Source organism: Dipodomys merriami, unplaced genomic scaffold, assembly GCF_024711535.1.
Source record: "Dipodomys merriami isolate MVZ:Mamm:240054 unplaced genomic scaffold, mDipMer1.0.p SCAF_322, whole genome shotgun sequence".
NCBI lineage: Eukaryota > Metazoa > Chordata > Mammalia > Rodentia > Heteromyidae > Dipodomys > Dipodomys merriami.
This window is the reverse complement of record NW_027204738.1, coordinates 1,242,960-1,264,282: the sequence shown is the minus strand read 5'-3', so window position 1 is coordinate 1,264,282 and position 21,323 is coordinate 1,242,960. Positions and strand designations below refer to the sequence as shown.

At 59.8% G+C, this 21,323-nt stretch overlaps 2 protein-coding genes across 4 annotated transcripts; one reads left to right on the top strand and one right to left on the bottom strand.

Moving 5' to 3' along the window:
* Window positions 1-12: 12 nt before the first annotated feature.
* LOC138841586 (transcription elongation factor A protein 2) lies at window positions 13-18,111 on the bottom strand. 3 transcript variants are annotated; one of them, XM_070042373.1, is made up of 10 exons: window positions 18,030-18,111; window positions 5,615-5,677; window positions 5,186-5,291; window positions 3,363-3,453; window positions 2,160-2,290; window positions 1,872-1,928; window positions 1,397-1,551; window positions 1,178-1,324; window positions 376-447; window positions 13-190 (listed from the first exon to the last, which is right to left on the bottom strand). In XM_070042373.1, exons 2-10 carry the CDS (start codon window positions 5,666-5,668, stop codon window positions 182-184), a joined length of 822 nt encoding a protein of 273 aa, XP_069898474.1. In that variant the 5' UTR covers window positions 5,669-5,677; window positions 18,030-18,111; the 3' UTR covers window positions 13-181. The 3 variants fall into 3 exon arrangements, with proteins under 3 accessions (XP_069898474.1, XP_069898472.1, XP_069898473.1); XM_070042371.1 differs by lacking the exon at window positions 18,030-18,111 and adding an exon at window positions 8,119-8,301; XM_070042372.1 differs by lacking the exon at window positions 18,030-18,111 and adding an exon at window positions 7,530-7,547.
* LOC138841585 (transcription factor SOX-18-like) lies at window positions 16,355-18,682 on the top strand. Its single transcript, XM_070042370.1, has 2 exons — window positions 16,355-16,711; window positions 17,446-18,682. Exons 1-2 carry the CDS (start codon window positions 16,444-16,446, stop codon window positions 18,189-18,191), a joined length of 1,014 nt encoding a protein of 337 aa, XP_069898471.1. The 5' UTR covers window positions 16,355-16,443; the 3' UTR covers window positions 18,192-18,682.
* Window positions 18,683-21,323: the final 2,641 nt, after the last annotated feature.

Below are 21,323 nucleotides of genomic sequence, written 5' to 3'. Positions count from 1 at the left end.
ACCAACAGTGGCAAGAAGGCAAAACAAAACATTTAATAATGAGGGCAAAGGACAGAAAGGTGCATGGCAGGCAGGCAGGCTTGGGACAGGGCATGCTGCCTTCAGAAGGGCCTCCAAAGAAGCTGTGTTCACTGAAAACGCTGGAACCATGGCCCGCAGCAGCAGCACATCTGCACAGGGTTCAGCAGAACTGCAGGGAAGCAGTAAGGTCTTCAGCTGTGGCTCCCCGTGACCAGGACAGAACCGAACAGGTTCACCCAGGACCCGGTCCCTGAGCCTCCCAGGAGGCTGCTTGGCCCATGCCATCAACCCCACATAGACTTAAGGCACCCTGCCCCCAGACAGCAAGGCCAGGGGGTCAACGAGCCCACCTACCTTCCAGCGGTTTCCACACTCATTGCAGACAACAAAGGTGGTCATGGGTTCATCAGAGCTGCGCGTCTGCACCTGTGAGGCAAGCGGCTGAGCCCTGGGTTGCAGAGAGCAACCTCTGACCTGAGCAGGGTGGCCGTTTGGAGCCCCTGGTCCATGGACCCCCGGGTGACTTGAACTGAGGCTTCCCACACACCACCAACTCTATGGAGCTGGGCCTCAGCAGGTGAGCTAATGTGGTAGAGGCCCTTGTTTAGACCTAAAAGGCTTCATGTTGGACTAGGCCCAAAGAGCCTAAAATGTCAGCTGAGGACAAGAGGGTCTCCAACTGGGAGTTCCACGGTGGGGGAATCAGCAAGAGTTCCAGTGGCTATGACCACCTTCCACAAGGGCCTAGAGAACCAGCCCACAGCACTGACCCAGGGCCCCAGAAGGGAAAATGGCAGTTTCCATGACCTTTTGAGAAGTGTGGCCAGACGGGAACTATCTCAATCCACTCCCCCTTCTAAGCTCCTAACGTCTCTGGGTCCACAGGGTCTCCTCAGGGCGCCCTCCTCAAGGCCCTGGGGCCCTGCAGCCGTTTCCAGGCTGTGCACCATTCCTACCTCCCACCCGCACCGACACACACACCGGCCGGCCACTCTGTGGGCAGGGCTGAGCCGCTGTGCCCAGCACCCCGGCACAGATGAGACCCACCCCCTGCAAGACTGAACGCTGGGGGTCCTGGGTACGTGGGCTTGGCCTCAGAGCCCAGGTGGGAGCCGGAGGGCGGTCTGCATGCCCCCAGCACACAGGCGGCTCTCACCTGTGTGTAGGTGCAATTCTTCTTCCTGCACTTGCCGCAGGTGAACAAGTCTGTCTGTGTGCCACCTGTGCGGGCCATCTGGTGCTCTCGGATGGCCTCCTTGGTCATGGCCTTACGGATCTCCTTCAGCTCATCACTGGCCATCTCCTGGGTAGGGGAGGAACGCTCAGCCTGCAGCTCCAGGAAAGCAGCCCCCTCCAGCCCTCTCGTGGGGTTCACCTCTGACGTCATCACAGCAATCCGCTGGGGCGGGATGACGCCACACAGCACATTCCGCCGCAGGTCAGGGTTCTTGGCATCCTTCAGGTTGGAGATACGGCTCCGCACACGGTTCTTGTACTTCATGTCTGTGTTTCCCACATCCCGGAAGATGAGTGCAGGCATTTAAGGACCCATCTGACACCACTGTGCTCTGCCGGGGGGTGGGGGCTAGGTGAGGCGTGTTCTTCCAGTCAGAGGCCAGTCCGCCCAGACTGGATGGGGAGCTGCGAGGCTGCAGCACTGTGCCTTCCCTAGACCCACCAGCAGGCAGAAGGCCTCCTGAGAGCAAGCCACTGGGTCTAGGACAGGACAGATAACGGCTTGGAGAGGAGAGGGCATTAGCTCAGCAATCGTGTCCAACAGCCGCCAGAGGGAGCTAGGCCCCGCAGCCTACAGAAGGCACTAACCCTATAGAGCCCCGAACAAAGGATATACTCCTCGATCTGAGCCGACAGATGTTCACAGTCCGTACCAACAGCCACATGGTCATCTGCAAGAGGGAGCCCTCACTAGCCATCCACAGCGCCTTTTCACAGGCCACCCCTCAGCCTACACAGCACCCTGCCAGAGAAAAAAGGATACACTCCTCTCCGGTGGACACTCACCAAGTACTCTAGCAACCCCGAAGACTCCTTCCAGGGACACAGGGCTGAGGAAGGCCCTTGGGGCAGAGGCCCAAGCCACCCACAAATCTGGGCAGTGTCAGGAACCAGGGACTCACGGTCCGTTTGCAGAGCGGCCGTCAGCATCTCACGGCATTTGTGGCGCACAGCATCGCAGGTAACAGGGACTGGGGGGAATGTGGTGATCCTTGGGGTGGAGGGCGTCCTGGGCAGATCTAACCTCTTGCGGCTGGAGAGACAAGTCCCGGGCCGTCCTCAGAAAAGTAGGTGTCAAACTACCATTCCTACCCCAAAGCCTGGGTGTTCCACCCTGACAAACCCCAAGCAAGTCAATGACTTTACCCATCTTCAATCCAGCCCAGCAAGCCCATGTGTCTGCCCCACGGGCCAGAGGACAGTGCAGGCCATGAGGTGCCCAATGGTTCACAGCTCAGTCCCCAGTTGGGGACAGGATGCCAGATCCTCAGCAGTCAGTGTCTGCTGGTTATAATAGGCTGATGAATTCCTGCTACTTCTGGGGTTCCACCCTCCAAGAGGCCCTAGACACAGGCTATGCTGTTGAGAGGGACAGGCAGAGACCTGCAGTAGTCTGAGGTAAAAGGAGGCTCTGCTATCCCAGGTGATGCAGCCTGAATAAAATGGGTCAAGGATGACCCTCTCCAAGCTGGGCCTCAACAAGGGACTGACCAATGACCGGACGACATCTGCCCGGCTCTCCCCTCATTCTCCTATGTAAATTAACTTTAGCAGGAGGCATCCCAGAACAAATTAACTGTACAATTGTGTGGATGAGCTCAGACCACACCACTGTGCAGGAGCCCAGAGCTCAGCCTGTCTGTCCTAGCCAGGTTCCCGATTCTGACCACTGTTTCCAGGTCTGGCCAAGAATGAAGCTGCTGCTCTGCGGCAGCTGCCACCAGTAATGCTTCTAGTCTCTATGGCAATGGAGTACACCTTAACCATGTGGCCATGGGTTCAGAAAAGTTAGGCCCCCCTCTTTGGTTCTGTGGGATCTGCTGCAAAGGCCCCAGTCCTCAGAGCCCCAGAGCTGAGAAAGACAGAACAGGCCAGTGAACATCATCCAGGATAGACCGGGGGAAAGCAGCTCCCTGCTGAGGAGGGTAGTCAGGGATCTCAGACGGGTGGAGAGGGGGTCTCGGCTGTGGGGCACAGCACACAGCATGAGGCTGACCAAGCCAGTGTATGAAGAGAGCACTGTCCACAGAGCAGTACTCAGGCAAGTGGACATCATCCTTTTTCTGCTGAGGAAATCAAGGCCAGAAGGTGGGAGGGTATGCTACCTGGGGTCCACAGCCTCGGAGCCATCCTTTGAGGACGATGTGGGTAAAGACATGCCCCTCCCTCGATCCCTGGTTTTGACATCAGAGGCATCTGCCATTGCCAGAAAAGAGGGGGACACAGTGGTCAAGGAGATGGTAAGGCCCCACCCCCACCCCAGCCAGGCAAGCGAGGCATCAGAAGGCTATGCGGCCCCCTGCCAGGGGTCTTTCTTCCCAGCAAGTCTGTCAGCCTCCCAGAACCCTCTTTTCATATCCCTCACCCAAGCAGACCACCATGGGGGCTCTAGGGACCTATCCTCCTTCCCGTGCTGGCTAGAGACCCAGCATGTGTCCTTCAGTCTGGACTAGTCTGCCCTGGGGCCTAGGACGTGCTGCCCCACTTGTATCGATGGCCACGTAGCTGGAAAGAACAGCTGGTGTGGCTATCTCACTAAGGTGGACAGGAGAGCTCAGGAGAGCTGAGACCTTCCCAGGTCCAGAGGCCTAATACAAAGGGGCATCCCGTCCACAAGAACTTCCTTCTGCCAGCCCTCCTCTGGAGGTTCTTTCCAGAGCACCCTGGCCTTGCTTCTCTGTTGACTTTCCCTGGTGCAACTTCCCTCCCTCTGGAATGAGAGATTCTGGGTTTGCTCAGGCTCTTCCCTAAGCTCTCTTATTTCCCAACATATACCCTTAACAGTCAGCCTTCCCCACCATCACCAATGTCACCCACCCATCAAACCACTTCATCACCAATGGCATGCATTGAACCACTTCATCACTGATAGTACCCATCAATCCACTTCACCACCGATGTCACCATAATCCACTTCACCACTGATGTCACCATCAATCAACACCGATGTCACCATCAATCCACTTCACCATTGATGACCCCCATCAATCCACTTCATCACTGATAGTACCCATCAATCCACTTCACCACCGACATCACCATCAATCCACTTCACCACTGATAGTACCCATCAATCCACTTCACCACCCATGTCACCATCAATCCACTTCACCACCCATGTCACCATCAATCCACTTCACCACCCATGTCACCATCAATCCACTTCACCACCGACGTCACCATCAATCCACTTCACCACCCATGTCACCATCAATCCACTTCACCACCCATGTCATCATCAATCCACTTCACCACCCATGTCACCATCAATCCACTTCACCACCGATGTCACCATCAATCCACTTCACCACTGATAGTACCCATCAATCCACTTCACCACCCATGTCACCATCAATCCACTTCACCACCCATGTCACCATCAATCCACTTCACCACCCATGTCACCATCAATCCACTTCACCACCCATGTCACCATCAATCCACTTCATCACCCATGTCACCATCAATCCACTTCACCACCCATGTCATCATCAATCCACTTCACCACCCATGTCACCATCAATCCACTTCACCACCGACGTCACCATCAATCCACTTCACCACCCATGTCACCATCATCAATCCACTTCACCACCCATGTCACCATCAATCCACTTCACCACCCATGTCACCATCAATCCACTTCACCACTGATGGCCCCCCATCAATCCACTTCACCACCCATGTCACCATCAATCCACTTCACCACTGATGGCCCCCCATCAATCCACTTCACCACTGATGGCCCCCCATCAATCCACTTCACCACTGATGACCCCATCAATCCACTTCCAGCCCTCAGCTCCATGCTTCTAGGTTTGGGTTGGTCCCAGTTGGCAAGGCCAGCTCTATCCTGTGCTGACCAGCACGAAGCTAGCCCTTCTCAGGTGTTCCCTCCCCCAACCAGCCCTCAGGGTCTGACCCGCACCTAGGAGCTTCTTCCAGGACTTGATGAGGGACTTGGCCAGTGCAATGACCTCCTCATCTGAGCTCTGCTTCCGCAGGGCGTTGACAGACATCCCGACACGGGTGGACTGCAAGGCAAGCAGCCTGGGTCAGGAAGCAGTGGGAGCCCAGCCAAGGGGGAGGGCTTCAGACCCTCCTAGCAGACCATTGGTTCCCATAGGGCAGGGGCTGGCAGACAGCATTCCCAAGGTTACTATTGGATCCTGTCACAGGACAAGGTGGGTAACCCTCATACACCCCCTCCCCAGCTCACTTAGCGCCAGACAAAAACAGGAACACTCTCCTCAGAACAAGTGTTTGTGCCAAACAAAGCCAGGGGGGACAGGGAGCCCTACTAGATGCTCTTGAAACTGCTGGCCCCAAAGCTGTCCTAGGATGGTACAGGGCCTACCTGGAGCAGGTGCAGTGTGATAGGCATGGCCTTCAGCTCCCGCAGCAGGTCCATGGCTCCTTCCTGGAAGGAGAAGGGACCTTCATCAGGGCTTTAGACCTCAGCAGACAACCCTACCTCCTTCTTCCCACTGGGGATAACAACAGTAGCAGTAGCAGTTTACATGTTCAAAGGAAGCCACAATTCCCCCACCTGAGATGCCCAGAGCTCTAGGGACATGTTCTTTCACCCCAGGCAGGAATGGAAGGGTAATAGTCTGCAGTCTGCACCTCACAGGCCATGTCTGCAGCAGTGGGGCTTCCTGTCACCACTTCAGCTCCCTGACCAAACTGCTGGCACGGAAGTGCCAAAGCCCCTCACGGGCATGGAGAGCTGCCCCCAGGCTCACTAGCCGCCTACCCATCCATCCATCCACACCCCAGGAGAGGGCAGCCTCTCCGCATTATTGCGTCCGCCCACTCAGCAAGGAGAGGCTGCCCCAACAAATTCTCAGGGTACCTTCACTTCCAGTCACAGCCATAACAGCACCCAGAAGGCTTTGGTTCCACTCCTTATATGTGCCCCCACCCCCAGGCCAATCACCACCCTCTCCTGGACACTCCCTTGTTCTTCTGCTCTGCCTTGCCCTCCTGCCCAAATTCTTTGTTTAGTCTCCTCACCAGGCCTACAGATAGGCTGCACCTCCATGGCAAGGAGGCTTCTCAGTGTTCCTCAAAGAAGGGCTGGGAATGTGGCTTTATGGTAGAGTGCTTGCCTAGCAGGCATGAAACCCTGGGTTTGATTCCTCAGTACCACATACACAGAAAAAAAAAAAAGCAGAAGTAGTGCTGTGACTCAAGTGATAAGAGTGCTAGCCTTGAGTAAAAAGAAGCTCAGGGACAGTGCCAGGCCCTGAGTTAAAGCCTGGCAAAAAAAAAAAAAAAAAGGGGGGGGTGGGGGAAGAGGAGGGTCAAAGAAGCCACCCCCAGGACCCTTGCTTCTGAGGCTGCTGCCTCAACACTCTTCCAAAGCTTTACTTAAAACACTCCTACTTAGCTGGGAAGGTGACTCAGTGATAGAGCACTTGCCTTGCATGCTCGAGGCCCTGGGTTCGATTCCTCAGCACCACATAAAAAAAAAAAAGCCGGAAGTGGCGCTGTGGCTCAAGTGGTAGAGCGCTAGCCTTGAGCTGAAGAGCTTAGGGACAGCGCCCAGGCCCAGAGTTCAGGCCCCAGGACCGGACCAAAAAAAAAAAAAAACACTCCTACTTAGAACTGAGATTAACTCATGCAACATTCGACCCTGCTCCTGCTTCCCTGCCTTCATATTGTCCTGATGTCTGCTCACTGTGTATTCAGACATGAAGGGGCAGACCATCCACTCAGCCATTCCCATGTCTGCAGTGGACAGGGGGAGGAGCAGCCTGCTGGGCCTGTGCAGCATCTCTGGCCAGCCCCTTCTCACACAGATCCTGGTCTCCTGAAAGCTGACCCCCAGGACCAAGGGCATTCTCCCCCCAACAGTCCTGCACACCCATCAGGAAGGGCTAGCGTATACATAAAGCCCCCAAATAGGTGTGTGCTGCAGCACTCATGAAGCCTCTTCAGGACCCTGTCCCCATCCTAACCCTAACCTTCCCATGCCTGGGCTGTGTCTGCTTGTGACGTACTTCCAACCAGACTCTCAGTCTCTATTGCCCCGATCCACGCGGTCCCTAGTGCCTCTCTGCCTCTCCCCCACTTGGCATTTGTCCTTTGGGTTTGTCTCCTTCAAAGAGAAAAACATCTCCTTTCTCTGGCCAGCAAGTCACCCACAGATGGCCAGGAGTGAGGCCGGCCATGGAGGGGTGGTGGCACACGTAAAGGAACCTACAGGTGCCTGCCTATCCAGTCTGGACCCCAGGCTCAACCATGCTCATTCCAAAAGACCATCCCACCTCCGACCCACTACAGGTGCCGCTCTGGGGGGCTGGGCAGGCCTCCGGGAGCCCGTGACTCAGCTGCCTTCGCGGCCTGCCCGCCCAGGAGCTGTCCCCATGGTCTCCTTGTAGCCTCTCCACCTCCTCCCGGCGCCCCTCTCCTCTGGGGCCAGGCAGGGCGCCGGTGCCCCTGGCTGAAGATGCGGCGGCGGGCCGGCCGCGGGGCTGGACCCGGGAGGTCGCAGCGCCGCGGAGCTCCGCGCAGGCTCGCCGGAGGCCGGGCCCACGGCCGGCCCCGGGGCCCCGCCCTCCGCCCGCACCCCCGGGCCGCGGGCTGCGGCCAGGCCGGGGCACAGGGCGCGTTTATTCGAGAAGCCTGGTTCTGAAGGCTGCGGACAGACCGGGCGGGAACGGCTCGGCCAGCAACGCTCCGGCGCCGGGGCGGGGTCGCCACCCTCGGCCCGCGCGGCGTCCAGTCCACAGCGGCGGGTCCGGACCCGGCGGGGCGGCCCGGGGCCTGGCCGGGGTCTCGTCCTGCCCGCGGGTGGGCTCGACCCGATCGCGGCAGAGCCGTGGCCCCGGGGTCTCGGCGGCCCGCGCCCCTCACCGCGCTCTTTTTGGTCACCATCTTGTCCAGTCTCCGGGCGATCCGCGCAATCTCCTCCTCCTTGCCCATCATCGCCTCGGGGACAGTGCCCCTCACCCGGCCCGGAGCGACCCCTGCCGCGGCCGCCGCCGGCGCCGAGCAGATCCGCGGCCCAAACCCCCGCCCCGCGACCACAGGGTCGCGCTGCATCTTGGGATGCAGAGTACCCGCCCCGTGGACCACAACTCCCAGAACGCCCTCGCGCCGCGCACGGCCTCCTGGGAAATGTAGTCCTGGCGCGGCGACCGTCGGAAGCCGCGCCTCACGTGCCGGGTCCCCGAGCACAAGCGGGAAGGGGGGGGGGGGCGGGGAAGAGAGTGCACCCCGGCGCGCCCTTCCGGAGCCGGGCCCGCCCGCGCCGCCTTCCCCGGCCGCCCACCGAGGTGCCGCGGTGCGCCCGGCCCCGCGGTTCCGGTTCCCACGTGCGGGCGCCCGGGCCGCGGCCGGCGGAGGTGCGCTGGCCGCCGTGAGACGCCAGTCAGCGGAAAGCAAGACCAGGCTCGGTGAGGAGCTCCGGCCGGTGCACGAGGGGCGCGAGGCCTCGGCTTCCCGCCCAGCGCCCGCACTGTGAAGGCAAACAGACCGGTGCCGTCACTCGGGAGGACCTCGGTGTGCGCAGGCGCGAGGGTGCGCGAGGCCCGCGACCTCGGTGTGCGCAGGCGCGAGGGTGCACGAGGCCCGCGACCTCGGTGTGAAAAGGCACGAGGGTGCACGAGGCCCGCCACCTCGGTGTGCGCAGGCGCGAGGGTGCGCCGGAGGGCGCGCTTCAGGAGAGCGCGAGGCCCGCGACTTCGGTGTGCGCAGGCGCGAGGGTGTGCCGGAGGGCGCGCTCCAGGGCAGAGCGCAAACCAAGTCGCGGCCGCGTGAGGGGTGTGGGCCCGGTCACTGGGAGTCAGGCAAGGCCCCGCGAGGCTAAGTGGAGCATGGGCCGAGGCCCGGGCTGGCCACCTGGGCACCCTGTCGTTAACACTTACCGTTGAGGGCTCAGTGGTGGAGTGCTTGCCCAGCATGCAAGCAGCCCTGGGTTCGATCGCAAGGCCCAAAGTGATGCTGTGGCTCAGGTGGTGGAGCGCTAGCCTGGAGCAGTAAAAAGCCCTAGGACAGTGGCTAGCCTCGGGCAAAAGCAGCTCAGGAACAGCACCCAGGCCCTGAGTTCAAGACCCAGGACTGGCAAAAAAAAAAAAAAAAAAGATACCATCGAGCTTTGCAGCAGCCAACATACCCTATGAGATCCTGCTTGTAATTAACAGCTTTTCTGAGGAGCATGAGATGAACAGATGATCCTATGGCCCAGCTTCCACGTCAGCACTGCCCCTTCCTGCCAGCTCAGACCACGTCTCTGAGCCCACACCAACCAGACAATGTCCCAGAACTCTACATGTGAGCAGGAGTAGATGCTCTGAAAGTTCTGCCACCCCAGCCACCCCATACCTTGAGAGGCTGGGGCCACACACCCTCAACCACTCTTATTTACTTGTGTGGTAATGTATGTATGTATGTATGTACTGGGGTTTTAGTTCAAAGGTTTAACCCTTACTAGGCAGGTGCGCTGCTATTTGAGTCCTCAGCCATGCTCTTGATAGCTGATGGCTGGACTCACCAAGGAACAGGTCCAGGTTGACCTGGACCAGTGACATGAGAAGCAGCCTGTAGGTGGCATAATTGAGCTACAGACTTGTTCCTGTCCTCCGGCCCCCACCCCTATTGTTCTCCCCCACCCACCCCACCCCCATCCACTAGGCTCCCAGCGGTGACCTCTTAGCTGTCAGGATGAGAATGAGGTCATTCCTGAAGAACCTCAATAGTGGGACTGTGGCACTGGCCAGCCTCACACTCAGCCCCCATCTTCTAAGCTAGATCACTCAAATCCACTTCAAAACTGCCTCCAGCTTCCTCCTCCAGAGCCTGGGTATACCAAGGGGACAACCACATCTGAATCGTGAATTTTCCTGGAAGCCTTCACACAAACATGACATTCTCCCTCCAGACCATCCCCACCCTCTTCAGGAGCCTGACTAAGTTCCAGATGGAGGAAAGACCTCCTGAAAGAGCCTTACCTTCCTGGTCCACCCACCCCCAGTGCCTGCCTGGCTCTAATGTGCAGCCGAGACTTCTTCACTGCTCACCCCACCAGGAGCTCTGCTCTGCCCTCTCCCTTTCCACAGCTAAGCCCTGGCTTCCCTTGGAGTCTGTCCCCTGCTCCTGAGGATCCTCAGCCTTTCCCTGGGATTGCCCAGGCCAATCCAGCCTGGAGGTCTAAAGGAGAGAGAGACAGCCCTAATGGGCTGTGGGAGATGCCCCACCAGACCAGCTGCACCTTTGGCCCAGAGCCTGCCCCTCCCCAATCCTCAGTCCAGGAAACAGCGGAAGCTCAGAACATTTATTTTTCTATTTGTGTCCCCTGCCTCCTGCCTACCCAGAGGGAGCTGTGACCCCAGTGGTATCCTCCACACTTGCTTCCCCTCTACAAGGGCAAAGCAGTGGTGGGAAGGCTCACAGTGCCAAACTCACACAGAGCACCCTTTTTTCCTATCACCATGCAGCTGGGGGCATCCCGAGCTCCGGGAGCCCCTGCCTCGGCCACACCAGGACAGCCTTTCCCTTTCACCCAGTCCATCAGATCTCCACCCCTCCAAGGTTGTGGAGCTGTGATCCCAGCCCACCCTTGCCTAGACCTCCCTCGGGTGCTAGCCTCTGTAATCAAGGCAGTGACCAGGAGCACAAGTACTCCATGAGGACAGACTCAGACACTGGGCCTGCTGTTGCTGCGCCTGCAGGCACAACTGCCAACTCTGTGGGCCTCAGTCTCCCCGTCTGCCAAATGGGAAAGACCACAGGTTCTGGGCAGCTTCTCTTGGAAAGTCCCCAGGCAGCCCACAGCCTGGCTGGGGGCCAGCTCCCCGCCCCCTGCCAGGAGACAGAGCTAGGAGCAGGAGGTATGCCCCAGAGACCAGTGTGCTGTGGCCCCGGCCTGCTGCAGGCTGCTCTAACAATGCTCTTCCCCCCGTACAATTCCCAGCATTGCCACGCTCCCGCCCGCCAGCCTGCATGCCCAGCCACTCCACCCTCCTTCCCCACAAAGACTCCAGGCAGCCACAAGGTCAGGGGCAATGGGTGAAATCTTGGGGCAGCTGGTCTGCCTTGCTCTCCTGCAGAGCCTGGCCCAGGCCTTGTAGGAGCAAAGACAGATCACACCCTCCCCTTAATACTGGTGAGGTTTCCTTCAAAGGGAAAGGCATGGCCCCACACACAGCCTCAGTCCTCCCCTTCTACACAGCTGCTTCCTCTGTGCAGCACCCATGGGCTGCCTCAGGTGTGAAAGGCAGCCGTGAGCACCCAGACACAACCACTCTCCATACCTAGTACCCCAGATTTCTTGATTTTCTGTCTCTACACTAGAATAGAGATTTCCCACAACAAGGACCTGGGACTGTTCTTTGCAGAATTCCCACCCAGAACACGGTCTGATGCCAGCAGAAACTCAATATGGATGTATGGATGTATGAATTGCCTCTGAATAAGGAAAGTGGATGGTCTCTGAGAAGGTGCCTGCCCCAGCCCAGCTATCATCTCCAGCTAGTTTCCCACAAAAGCCACTTGTCACCAAAGCCAGGATAAAAAAAAAAAAAAAAAACAGAAAAACAGTACATTTATCTTTAGCCTCCCCTCCCCAATCCCACTGGCTGGTGGGCAGATGACCACCTGGGAGTGTTTTCCCACTCCAGTCCTGGCCTCCCTCCCTGAAATGCTTAGTCTGGAAGGGAAGGGAGAGCCAGCCAACCTTTAGAGCAGTCAGGGTGAGTACTACCTTCCAGGAGCCCAAAGTACCCAAGTGTGTCTGCATACAACGCACAGGCAGGCACGCTGAGAGACCTGGGCTCTGGAGCCAAGGGAACCGAGGTGCACAGAAGCACAGGAGTCGGGACACCCATAGACCTCTGCTACGGACCCATGGACCTCGGCTCCAAGAATCCCAAGTGGGGGGGGTGGAGAGACCATCTTGGTAGAGGCTGCCAGCTGCAGGCATGGGGTGGAGCCAATGGAGAACTTGGGCCAGCAGGGTCTGGGGCAACTGGACAGAATGTCTGGCGCCTTCTCAGCCCATCAGCTCCCTCAGGCAAAGAGGCCAGCCAGCCTTCCTTCCTGAGCCGCTGTTTCCTGGCCCCGCCCTGCTGTTGCCACGGAAACCCAGAGCAGCCCAGCTTCCCAGCCTGGTTCCCATGGAGGGGTTCCCCCTCGGCACAGAGCGGCATTGCTGGGGAGGCCCACACAGCATGCCTCAGCACCAGCAGTCACACACACCATGCAGCCACCCCAGAGCAGAACACCCCGAAGGGTTGGACAGCAGCCCCAAGGCTCACAGCATGTCCCATCCAGTAACCCCAGAAGTGGCACAGCCTATGACAAAACCCTGGTTCTCCACATACCCAACACGGTACACCAGCACTATCCCGGATTCAGAAACAGCATTCAAGATCTTCAAGAAATGTCCTCCAAACACCGGAGCCCCACAAAAGCCCCACCACTATGTGTAACGCTCCCAGTGACCCACAGCAGTCTGGCTCGCCACCTCCCACAATGACACTGTGGCCATGGGCTCCACAGGCCCCTGCCTCTCAACACAGGTTAATTAACCCCTTCCTACTCCCACTGGTCCAGGGTACCTGGGGTAGATCAGAGTCCACTCCACGCAACACCCTGAGTGCACACCACCCCTCAGCCCTACAACAGCCCTTGGTGGCACTATGCATCTGAGACCTGCCCCCCACCCCTCCCCACACAGACCTCATCCACTCACCAGCACATTTCACAAAGCACATGTGCATGTGCACACACACACACACACACACACACGTTATGACCTTCCAGAAAGACCAAGGATAACCCCAGCCTCCAGTTCCCTCAGCTTCGGCCTCTCCCAGCCAGGCCTGGAGCTAAGAGAGGTGAGAGTAGATAGGGTCTGAATAGGGTGCTGGCCAGAGTCTCCCACCTGAAGCCATCTAGGCCTTCAACAGGGACCCCGGCCTCACCCTTTGGAAGTGGGAGTGCCCAGGCCCTGAAGGAGTCTGTAATTGGTCCCAGCCCCTGTTGCTCCTTTAGCGGCCAGGGGCTGGTGGGTGGGAGCCTGGGAGGTCTGTGCCCAGGCAGTGCCTGGGAGGTCCCACCACCCCCCACAGGAACTAAGCCAAGCTGAGCCCCCATCAGAGCCACCAAGGGAACTACCCAGAATCCTTTTTGTGCCTCACCCAGAGGCCAGGGTTCCAGTCCAGACTTTGAGGGAAATTAGGTGGAAGGCAGAGAGTATACACTGCATACTCTGGCCAGCCCCACATTCACAGAAAAAGATTGCCTCTCTACTCTGCCTTTCTGGAGACTGGATATAGAAAGGGCCCCTACTCCTGGTAGGCGGCAGCTGACTTGGGCAGGGCTGGGCTGAGTTGGGTTTTAGAAGCAGAGGAATGACCCGAGGCTCATAAGTTGCCGTTCCTCGCTCCTTCTTGGGACAGAGTTACGCTGCAGCTTACAGTGGCCACAGAAGTCCCTGGGTGCTGGTGCCAAGGGCCATACTTTCCTAAGACTCTTGGCCTTCAACCCATGATTCTCCACCTTCTCATGAGAGAATCCAGCTTGTCTGGCTCCCAAGGCCCTGGGCAGCCCCCAGATTCAGGTCCATCATCTCCCCAGGCAGGCAGACCAACAGACACAAACACACATGCAGACCACACACAGGCTCACATTCTCCCTCCCCCCCCCCCTCGGTCCTCCCCAGCACAGATGGTCACACCCACACCAACTCCCTCCCGGGCCTGGGAAGTCCTTCCAGCCCTGAGGCTCACCTCTCTGGCTGACTACACTCCCCTTCCTCACAGCTGTCCCATCTGGGCAGTGTGTAGGAGAGGGTGGCTGGACCCTGCATGGAAGGGGACATCCAGGACGTGCTGCCCAGCCTTGCTTGCAGGACAAGATAGCTTGATACCTGAGCCCCGTAGGTGGGGAAGCTCATGAGAGGGAAGCTCATCAGGTGATATGGTGGGGGGGGGGGTGCTGGAGGGGCCCAGGGACAAGATGAGGAAACAGAAACAGAGGCAACACAAGACGCTGACAGCTACTGTGTTCAGAGTTCTCAGATGGCTCTGGGGCTCTGAGAGGCAGCAGAATACCAGGGCCCAGAGAACTTCAAACCTAATGTGGGGGGAACTGATGCAAAGGGTCCTGGGAGACTCAGGAGCCTCAGAAACCTTTACCTCAGACCAGCCACTGCCCAAGAGAGGCTTGGTTCTGATGACCACAGACTACACCCACGAGGCTATGGGGTAGAGGTGGCCCTACCAAAGGTTAGTCAGGATTGGAGGAGATCAGAGCAACTGCCGTCCTTTGTTTAGTTTGCAGTGCTGGGGACTGGATCCGGAACCTCTTACATGCTAGGAGGTGCACTTCTGCTGAGTCCTACTCTCAGTCCCCAGCTCAGTCCTTTGACTCATCCTTCAACCTAATGTCTTCACACAGCTTCCTACCCTCCCCAGCTGCCCCGCCATTTACCCAGCTACACTGGGACCCAGCCAGAGGTTGCCGGCACCACCACTGGGGACCTGTGAGCTTATCCACACATTGCTGGCCTTTGGAGGAAAGGCTGGGCACTGCACCTCGCTCTGCTGCGGCTTCCCCAGCACACCAGCCTGGCTTCATGTCCCTGGATCAGGTTTAGGACCCATGATGAGCCTAGGGAGATCTGGAGAGCAGTCAGCTGGTAAACCTGGCCATCTAGCGCCAGGTCCTACACAACAGGATGTCAGGTGGGGAGGAGGGGACAGCCAGATGTCTGCTGAGTGACCATGAGCAGGAATGGTGGGGACAGAGCAGAAACAGCCCCTGGGGTGATCACAACCCCAGGGGACCCACGCTATTCCTAAGGGGCCCTCTATGAGGTCTAGACAGCCACCAGACACCACAGAGGCCTAGGGTCACTGACATCTGTAGCCTCATCCTGAGCTCCCAACTCTCAGAGGGGAGGGGATCCTGAATAGCAGGGGGGCTTGGAGTGGATAGAGGGGCCTTGACTCCGCCCTGCTGCCTCCCAGGGAAACTGGAACTTCCCTCCCTCTCCCCCTCCCCTTTTGGTGCCAGTCCCAGTTCCAGATTTTTTTGATAGTTAATTGGAACTAAGAGTATCAATTAGGGACTTTTCTGCCCAGGTTGGCTTCAGACAGTAATCCTCAGATCTCAAAATCCAATTTGCTAGGGTTACAGGTGTGAGCCACTAGCTTGGCTCCTGTCTGGACATTTTTTTTCCCTCTCTCTTCCAGTCTTGGGGCTTGAACTCAGGGCCTGGGCACTGTCCCTGAGCTTTTTGTTCAAGGCTAACGCTCAACTATTTGAGCCACAGCACCACTTCCGGCTTTTTCTGCTTATGTGGCATTGAAGAATCGAACCCAGGGTTTCATGCATGCTGGGCAAGCACTCCACCACTGAGCCACCTTCCCAGCCCCTGCCATTCTCTTAATGGAGCCGCACTTGGCAGGCAGGAAGCATGTTCCCGGCAGTGGGAGCTGTCAGCATCTGGAACCAGGATCCCTTCCTGATGGAGTGCAATGGACTCAGGGAAAATTAAGGCTAGGGGCTCCCCTAGAGCTCCCTTTAAGCTTGGCCCAGGGAGGGAAAACCAGGAAGACCAGAGTTCTCCTGCCTTCTCTGTCCAGTGTCTTCTCTTTTTACAGTAATGTCTTCACCTGGACAAGGGAACCAACCTACAGCAGCCCCTGGGGGACAGGGCCCTCTCCACTGACCCCAGGGTGAAGTCGGGCGGCCGTCTGGGGGACAGGGCCCTCTCCACTGACCCCAGGGTGAAGTCCGGCGCTATGGAAGCGCGCCCTTCCTAAGGGAAGTGGTGAAGACGGCCGCCCCAGAACTTGGTTCACAAGTCGGTCGGTCCCGCCCGGGCCGGCTCCGTGGGTGGGGCGGCGGCGCGGCCCGGCCCACGCCGGCGGCGTCTCCCACTTGGGGGTCTCCCCTTCGGAGGCGGGCCGGGGAGGGCGCCTGCGCCGGGGAGGCCTCCGCGGGGTCCGGCCGGGCCGCGGAAGAAAGGGAGCCCGGGGGGCGGTCGCGCCCCGCCCCGGCCCGGCCCGCCGCGGATTGGCTCCGTGGCGCTATATCTGGGCGCCCGCCGGCGGCGCGGGCACCGCGTCCCCGGCCGCTCGCCAGCCGCAGCCCCCGCCGCCCGGCCCGCAGCGCCCGCCGCCGTCCTCCGCGCTCCCGCGCCGCGTTCCGCCCAGGCCGCGCCCAGCGGGAATGCAGAGATCGCCGCCCGGCTACGGCGCACCGGACGAGCCGCCCTCCCGCCGAGACCGCGCATGGGCCCCGGGACGCGGGCCGGCCGCTGAGCCCCGCAGCCCGCCGCGCAGCCCGGAGCCCGCACGCTATGGCCTCGGCCCCGCCGCCGACGAAGCGCGCATCCGGCGGCCCATGAACGCCTTCATGGTGTGGGCGAAGGACGAGCGCAAGCGGCTGGCGCAGCAGAACCCGGACCTGCACAACGCGGTGCTGAGCAAGATGCTGGGTGAGCGGGCCGGGCCGGGGCAGCCCTCGGGGGGCGCCGGGACGGGGCGCGGGCGGGGACGGGGCGGCCCTGGGGGACGCCGGGACGGGGCGCGGGGACGGGGAGCGGGGCGCGGGCGGGGACGGGGACGGGGCGGCCCTCGGGGGGCGCCGGGAAGGGGCGCGGGCCGGGCCGGGGCGGCCCTGGGGGACGGGGAGCGGGGCGCGGGCCGGGCCGGGGCGGCCCTGGGGGACGGGGAGCGGGGCGCGGGCCGGGCCGGGGCGGCCCTGGGGGACGGGGAGCGGGGCGCGGGCCGGGCCGGGGCGGCCCTGGGGGACGGGGAGCGGGATGCGGGCGGGGACGGGGCGGCCCTGGGGGACGGGGAGCGGGATGCGGGCGGGGACGGGGCGGCCCTCGGGGGGCGCCGGGACGGGGCGGCCCTGGGGACGGGGAGCGGGGCGCGGGCGGGGACGGGGCGGCCCTGGGGACGGGGAGCAGGGCGCGGGCGGGGACGGGGCGGCCCTGGGGGACGGGGAGCGGGATGCGGGCGGGGACGGGGCGGCCCTGGGGGACGGGGAGCGGGGTGCCGTCGGCGACGGGGCTGCCCTCGGGGGGCGCCGGGACGGGGCGCGGGGACGGGGAGAGGGCGGGGACGGGGCGGCCCTCGCGGGGCACCGGGCGAAGGGGCGCCGTCCGCCGCCGTGGCCGCGCCCCCGGCCCGGCTGCGCGCTGACCGCCGGGTCCGCGGCCCGCAGGCCGAGCGTGGAAGGAGCTGGGCGCGGCGGAGAAGCGGCCGTTCGTGGAGGAGGCGGAGCGGCTGCGCGTGCAGCACCTGCGCGACCACCCCGACTACAAGTACCGGCCCCGCCGTAAGAAGCCGGCGCGCAGGGCGCGGCGCCCGGAGCCCGGCCTGCTGCTCCCGGGCCTGCCGCCGCCGCCCGAGCCCTTCGCCTTCCGGGAGCCGCCGCCGCCGCGGCCGCCGCCGGGCTCCGAGCTGGACGGCCTGGGGCTGCCCACGCCCGAGCGCTCGCCGCTGGACGGCCTGGAGCCGGGCGAGGCCGCCTTCTTCCCGCCGCCCGCGGCCCCCGAGGACGGCGCGCTGCGGGCCCTCCGCGCCGCCTTCGCGCCCGAGCCGGCGCCGGACCCCGCCGGCTACGGGGCGCTCAGGACCGCGCCCGCCGCGCCGCTCGCCGGCTTCTACTACGGCCTGGGCGCGCCGGGCCCCTACCCCAGCCCGCTGTCCCCGCCGCCCGAGGCCCCGCCGCTGGACGGCGCCGAGCCGCTGGCGCCGCCCGCCGACCTGTGGGCCGACGTGGACCTCGCCGAGTTCGACCAGTACCTCAACTGCGGCCGGACGCGCCCGGACGCCGCGCTCCCCTACCACGTGGCGCTGGCCAAGCTCGGGCCCCGGGCCATGTCGTGCCCGGAGGAGAGCAGCCTCATCTCCGCCCTGTCCGACGCCAGCAGCGCCGTCTACTACAGCGCCTGCATCTCGGGCTAGGCGGCCGGGGGCGGGGCCGCTGCCGCGCGCGCCTGCGCGCTCCCTCCCCTCCGTCCTCCCTCTTCCCCCCACGTCTGTCTCCCCCCCTCCCCCTCTCCGATGTTTTGCCTATGCAATGACCTTGACCCCAGCCGCTGGCTTGGTGACCCTGCTGGTAGCTTCTGGATGTGAACTCTTCCAGGAAGCCCTGGTCTAGGATCTGCCTGCCTGCCTGCCTGCCAGGGTCACGTTTTTTGAAGCATCTAGTCCTTCTCTTGCAGTATATTTTCTAGAACCAGACTGTATTTTTTTATTGGCCTTTTATATACTTAGTACAATATATTTAATTTTTAATTAAACTTTTCTTCTGAAGGGTTTCAGTGACCACCAGCATCCATGTAGCAAGGGCTTGAAAACCACGCAAGGAGAAACAACGTTTGCCGTAAAGGGTGCCCAGGCATTGGCTCCCTGGGCCCGGGCCACAATAAAATGCCTAGGCCTTCCCATCGCTACACATTGTGTCTGTGGTTGTTGCTGTCCCTGTCTGGAGCCATGAGTACTTTCCTCCTGATGAATCTCCCAGGAGTCCGGTTCTCCTTGAGCCCCAATTTCTCTTCTTTCCAGGTGGACTCCCTGCCAGCATTACTCTGTCATCCAGCCTGATTCCCCTCCAGTTACATCCCCCATCAAAACTAGATGGTCTGACCATACCAACTCCCCTAGGCAACCCTTACCCAAATAGGTTCACCTCTACAAAGCTTCCTGCATCTGAGGAACCTTCATCTGCTCATACCACAGCTTTCTGCTCAACCAGTTTCCTGAGAAAGGGCAGCACCACACCTTGCCCACTCTGCTCCCCAAGACAACCTGTCCCTCCTTTGCTGAGAGAGGGCGGATGGCCAGGGCAGGAGGGGCCCAGACCCCTCATCCTCATTCTGAATCCCTGTCAGACTGTCTCTGCCTAGGCTCCTAGATGGACTGGATTCCTCTTTCTACCCCATCTCCTTGGCCCTCCTGAGTCCTTTTCAAAATCCCCTCACTGGACAAACCCCTGGAATCAGGAAAAGTTGGATCAGTCGCTCTGGAAGTGGGCCCTGCATAGTAGTCTCCAGGCCTAAAAGGTCTCCTTAGTGGGGAGGATGGGAGACACAAGGATGAGGTCCTACCGAGCACCCTCGTGGGGTGACTAGCTGGTTCTTAAAAGGTTGTGATAGCTTGTACTCCTATGTGGGCTATGAGGGCTATGAGATACCCAGCCAGATGTGTGACAAGCTATTCATGAGCATCTGCACAGGGAGCCCAAGCCAGGCATGTGGGGAGGGGTTTATGCAGCCGGGGCTGCATCACGCGTCCCTCTTTTGACACATTCACAATAAGCTCCACACCTAAGCCGGACGCCAGTGGCTCACGCCTGTCATCCTAGCTACTCAAGAGGCTGAGATCTGAGGATCGCAGTTCAAAGCCAGCCCAGGCAGGAAAGTCCGTGAGACTCTTATTTCCGATAAACCACTAGAAAACCGGAAGTGGCGCTGTGGCTCAAGTGGTAGAGCGCTCGCCTTGAGCTGAAGAGCTGAGGGACAGCACCCAGGCCCAGAGTTCAAACCCCACGACTGACCAAAAACAAAAGAAAAAAGTTCCACACCTCAAATGGCAGGTGGGGAGGGTTGTACCCAGGCTCCCCATAAGCAGCAGAGCACAGAGAACCCAGACAGAGACAGAAGGGAACAGAAAGTCATAGTACCAAGGATAGCAGTGCTTGAATGTCCTGCCTAGGTAGCCATCCCAAGCCCAAGAACAGCCACTTCCAGGCCAGGCCCACATCCCTGTCCCTCCTGGCCCTGTTGGTCTCCTTCCACCAGGGCAGGGCTCTCCTCCCAACGTCTGAGCTAGTCTGTGCCTGGGAGCATCCCAGAAGGAAGGGGGGACCAAGAGCAAATAAAGTGCTTTGACTCCTCAGAAGATACTGTCATCACCAGAGGCACACTGAGATTCTAACTCAGCACAACTCCAGAGACAACTGACGTTATCAAAGCCATGCTGGGACAGGCAAAAGGAATCTGTGTATTTAAAACTGGAGCCTCTGGGCTGGGAAGGTGACTTAGTGGTAGAGTCCTTGCCTCACGTGCATGAAGCCCTGGGTTCAATTCCTCGGTACCACATCAACAGAAAAAGCCAGAAGTAGCGCTGTGGCTCAAGTGGTAGAGTGCTAGCTTTGAGCAAAAGGAGCTCAGGGAAAGTGCCCAGGCCCTGAGTTCAAACCTCAGGACTGGCAATAAATAAATAAATAAAACCCCAGCCTCCAACTTAGAAGGGCGAACTCAAGACTGACCCAACTGGACACTCTACAGTAACTCCAGCTACTTGATTGACATTCGCTTTTCCCTCAAATCTGACCCCACTCCAAGCCAGGCCCCACCAGCCATCTGCCCTGCCACTCTGGGAAGGGCTTCTAGGGACCACTAGACACTTTGTGTCCTACGCAAAAGTTTTAGGTGCACAACTCTGGTTTGGGGAGTATTCACAGGCAGGGGAAACATTACCTCCATCAAAGTTGGAGATGTTTCTCATCATCTCCATAAACAATCCAGTACTACTTTTTTTTTTTTTTTGTGGGTCGTGGGGCTTGAACTCTGGGCCTGAGCACTGTCACTCAGTTCTTCAGTTCAAGGCTAGCGCTCTATCACTTGAGCTATAGCACCACTTCTGGTTTTCTGGTGGTTTATTGGAAATAAGAGTTTCATGGACTTTCCTACTCGGGCTGGCTTCAAACTGCAATCCTCACATCTCAGCCTCCTGAGTGGCTAGGATGACAGGTGTGAGCCACCAGCACCCGGCTACTCATCTTTACTACTGGTTGCCCAAAAAACAAGCATTAAGGTGGCTGGGCACCCGTGGCACAGCTGTAATTTTAGCCACTCAGGAGGCTGAGTTCTGAAGCTCTCAGTCCAAAGCCAGAATGAGCAGGAAAGTCCATGACATCTGTAAGAATTCAATTAAGCACCCAAAATGGGGTTGTGGCGAAAGTAGTGGGGCCTTGAACACAAAAGCTCAGGGACAGTTCCAGGCCCTGAGTTCAAGCCCCAGGACGGGCACAAAAAGAAAGAAAATTTTTAATAAAGACCCTTGCACCCTTAGAGTGGCTAAAAATGGGTC

Bases quoted from the DNA above. Each gene is read 5' to 3' on its own strand.
- LOC138841586 (XM_070042371.1), bottom strand. From the start codon at position 8,190: ATGATGGGCAAGGAGGAGGAGATTGCGCGGATCGCCCGGAGACTGGAC. The intron at 3,454-5,185 runs GTGCGGGTCAGA...TGGCAATGGCAG, and splicing joins GTCCTGGAAGAAGCTCCTAG to ATGCCTCTGATGTCAAAACC. The intron at 1,552-1,871 runs ATATCCTTTGTT...AAATGCCTGCAC, and splicing joins GTCGGCTCAGATCGAGGAGT to TCATCTTCCGGGATGTGGGA.
- LOC138841585 (XM_070042370.1), top strand. From the start codon at position 16,444: ATGCAGAGATCGCCGCCCGGCTACGGCGCACCGGACGAGCCGCCCTCC. The intron at 16,712-17,445 runs GTGAGCGGGCCG...CGCGGCCCGCAG, and splicing joins GGTGCTGAGCAAGATGCTGG to GCCGAGCGTGGAAGGAGCTG.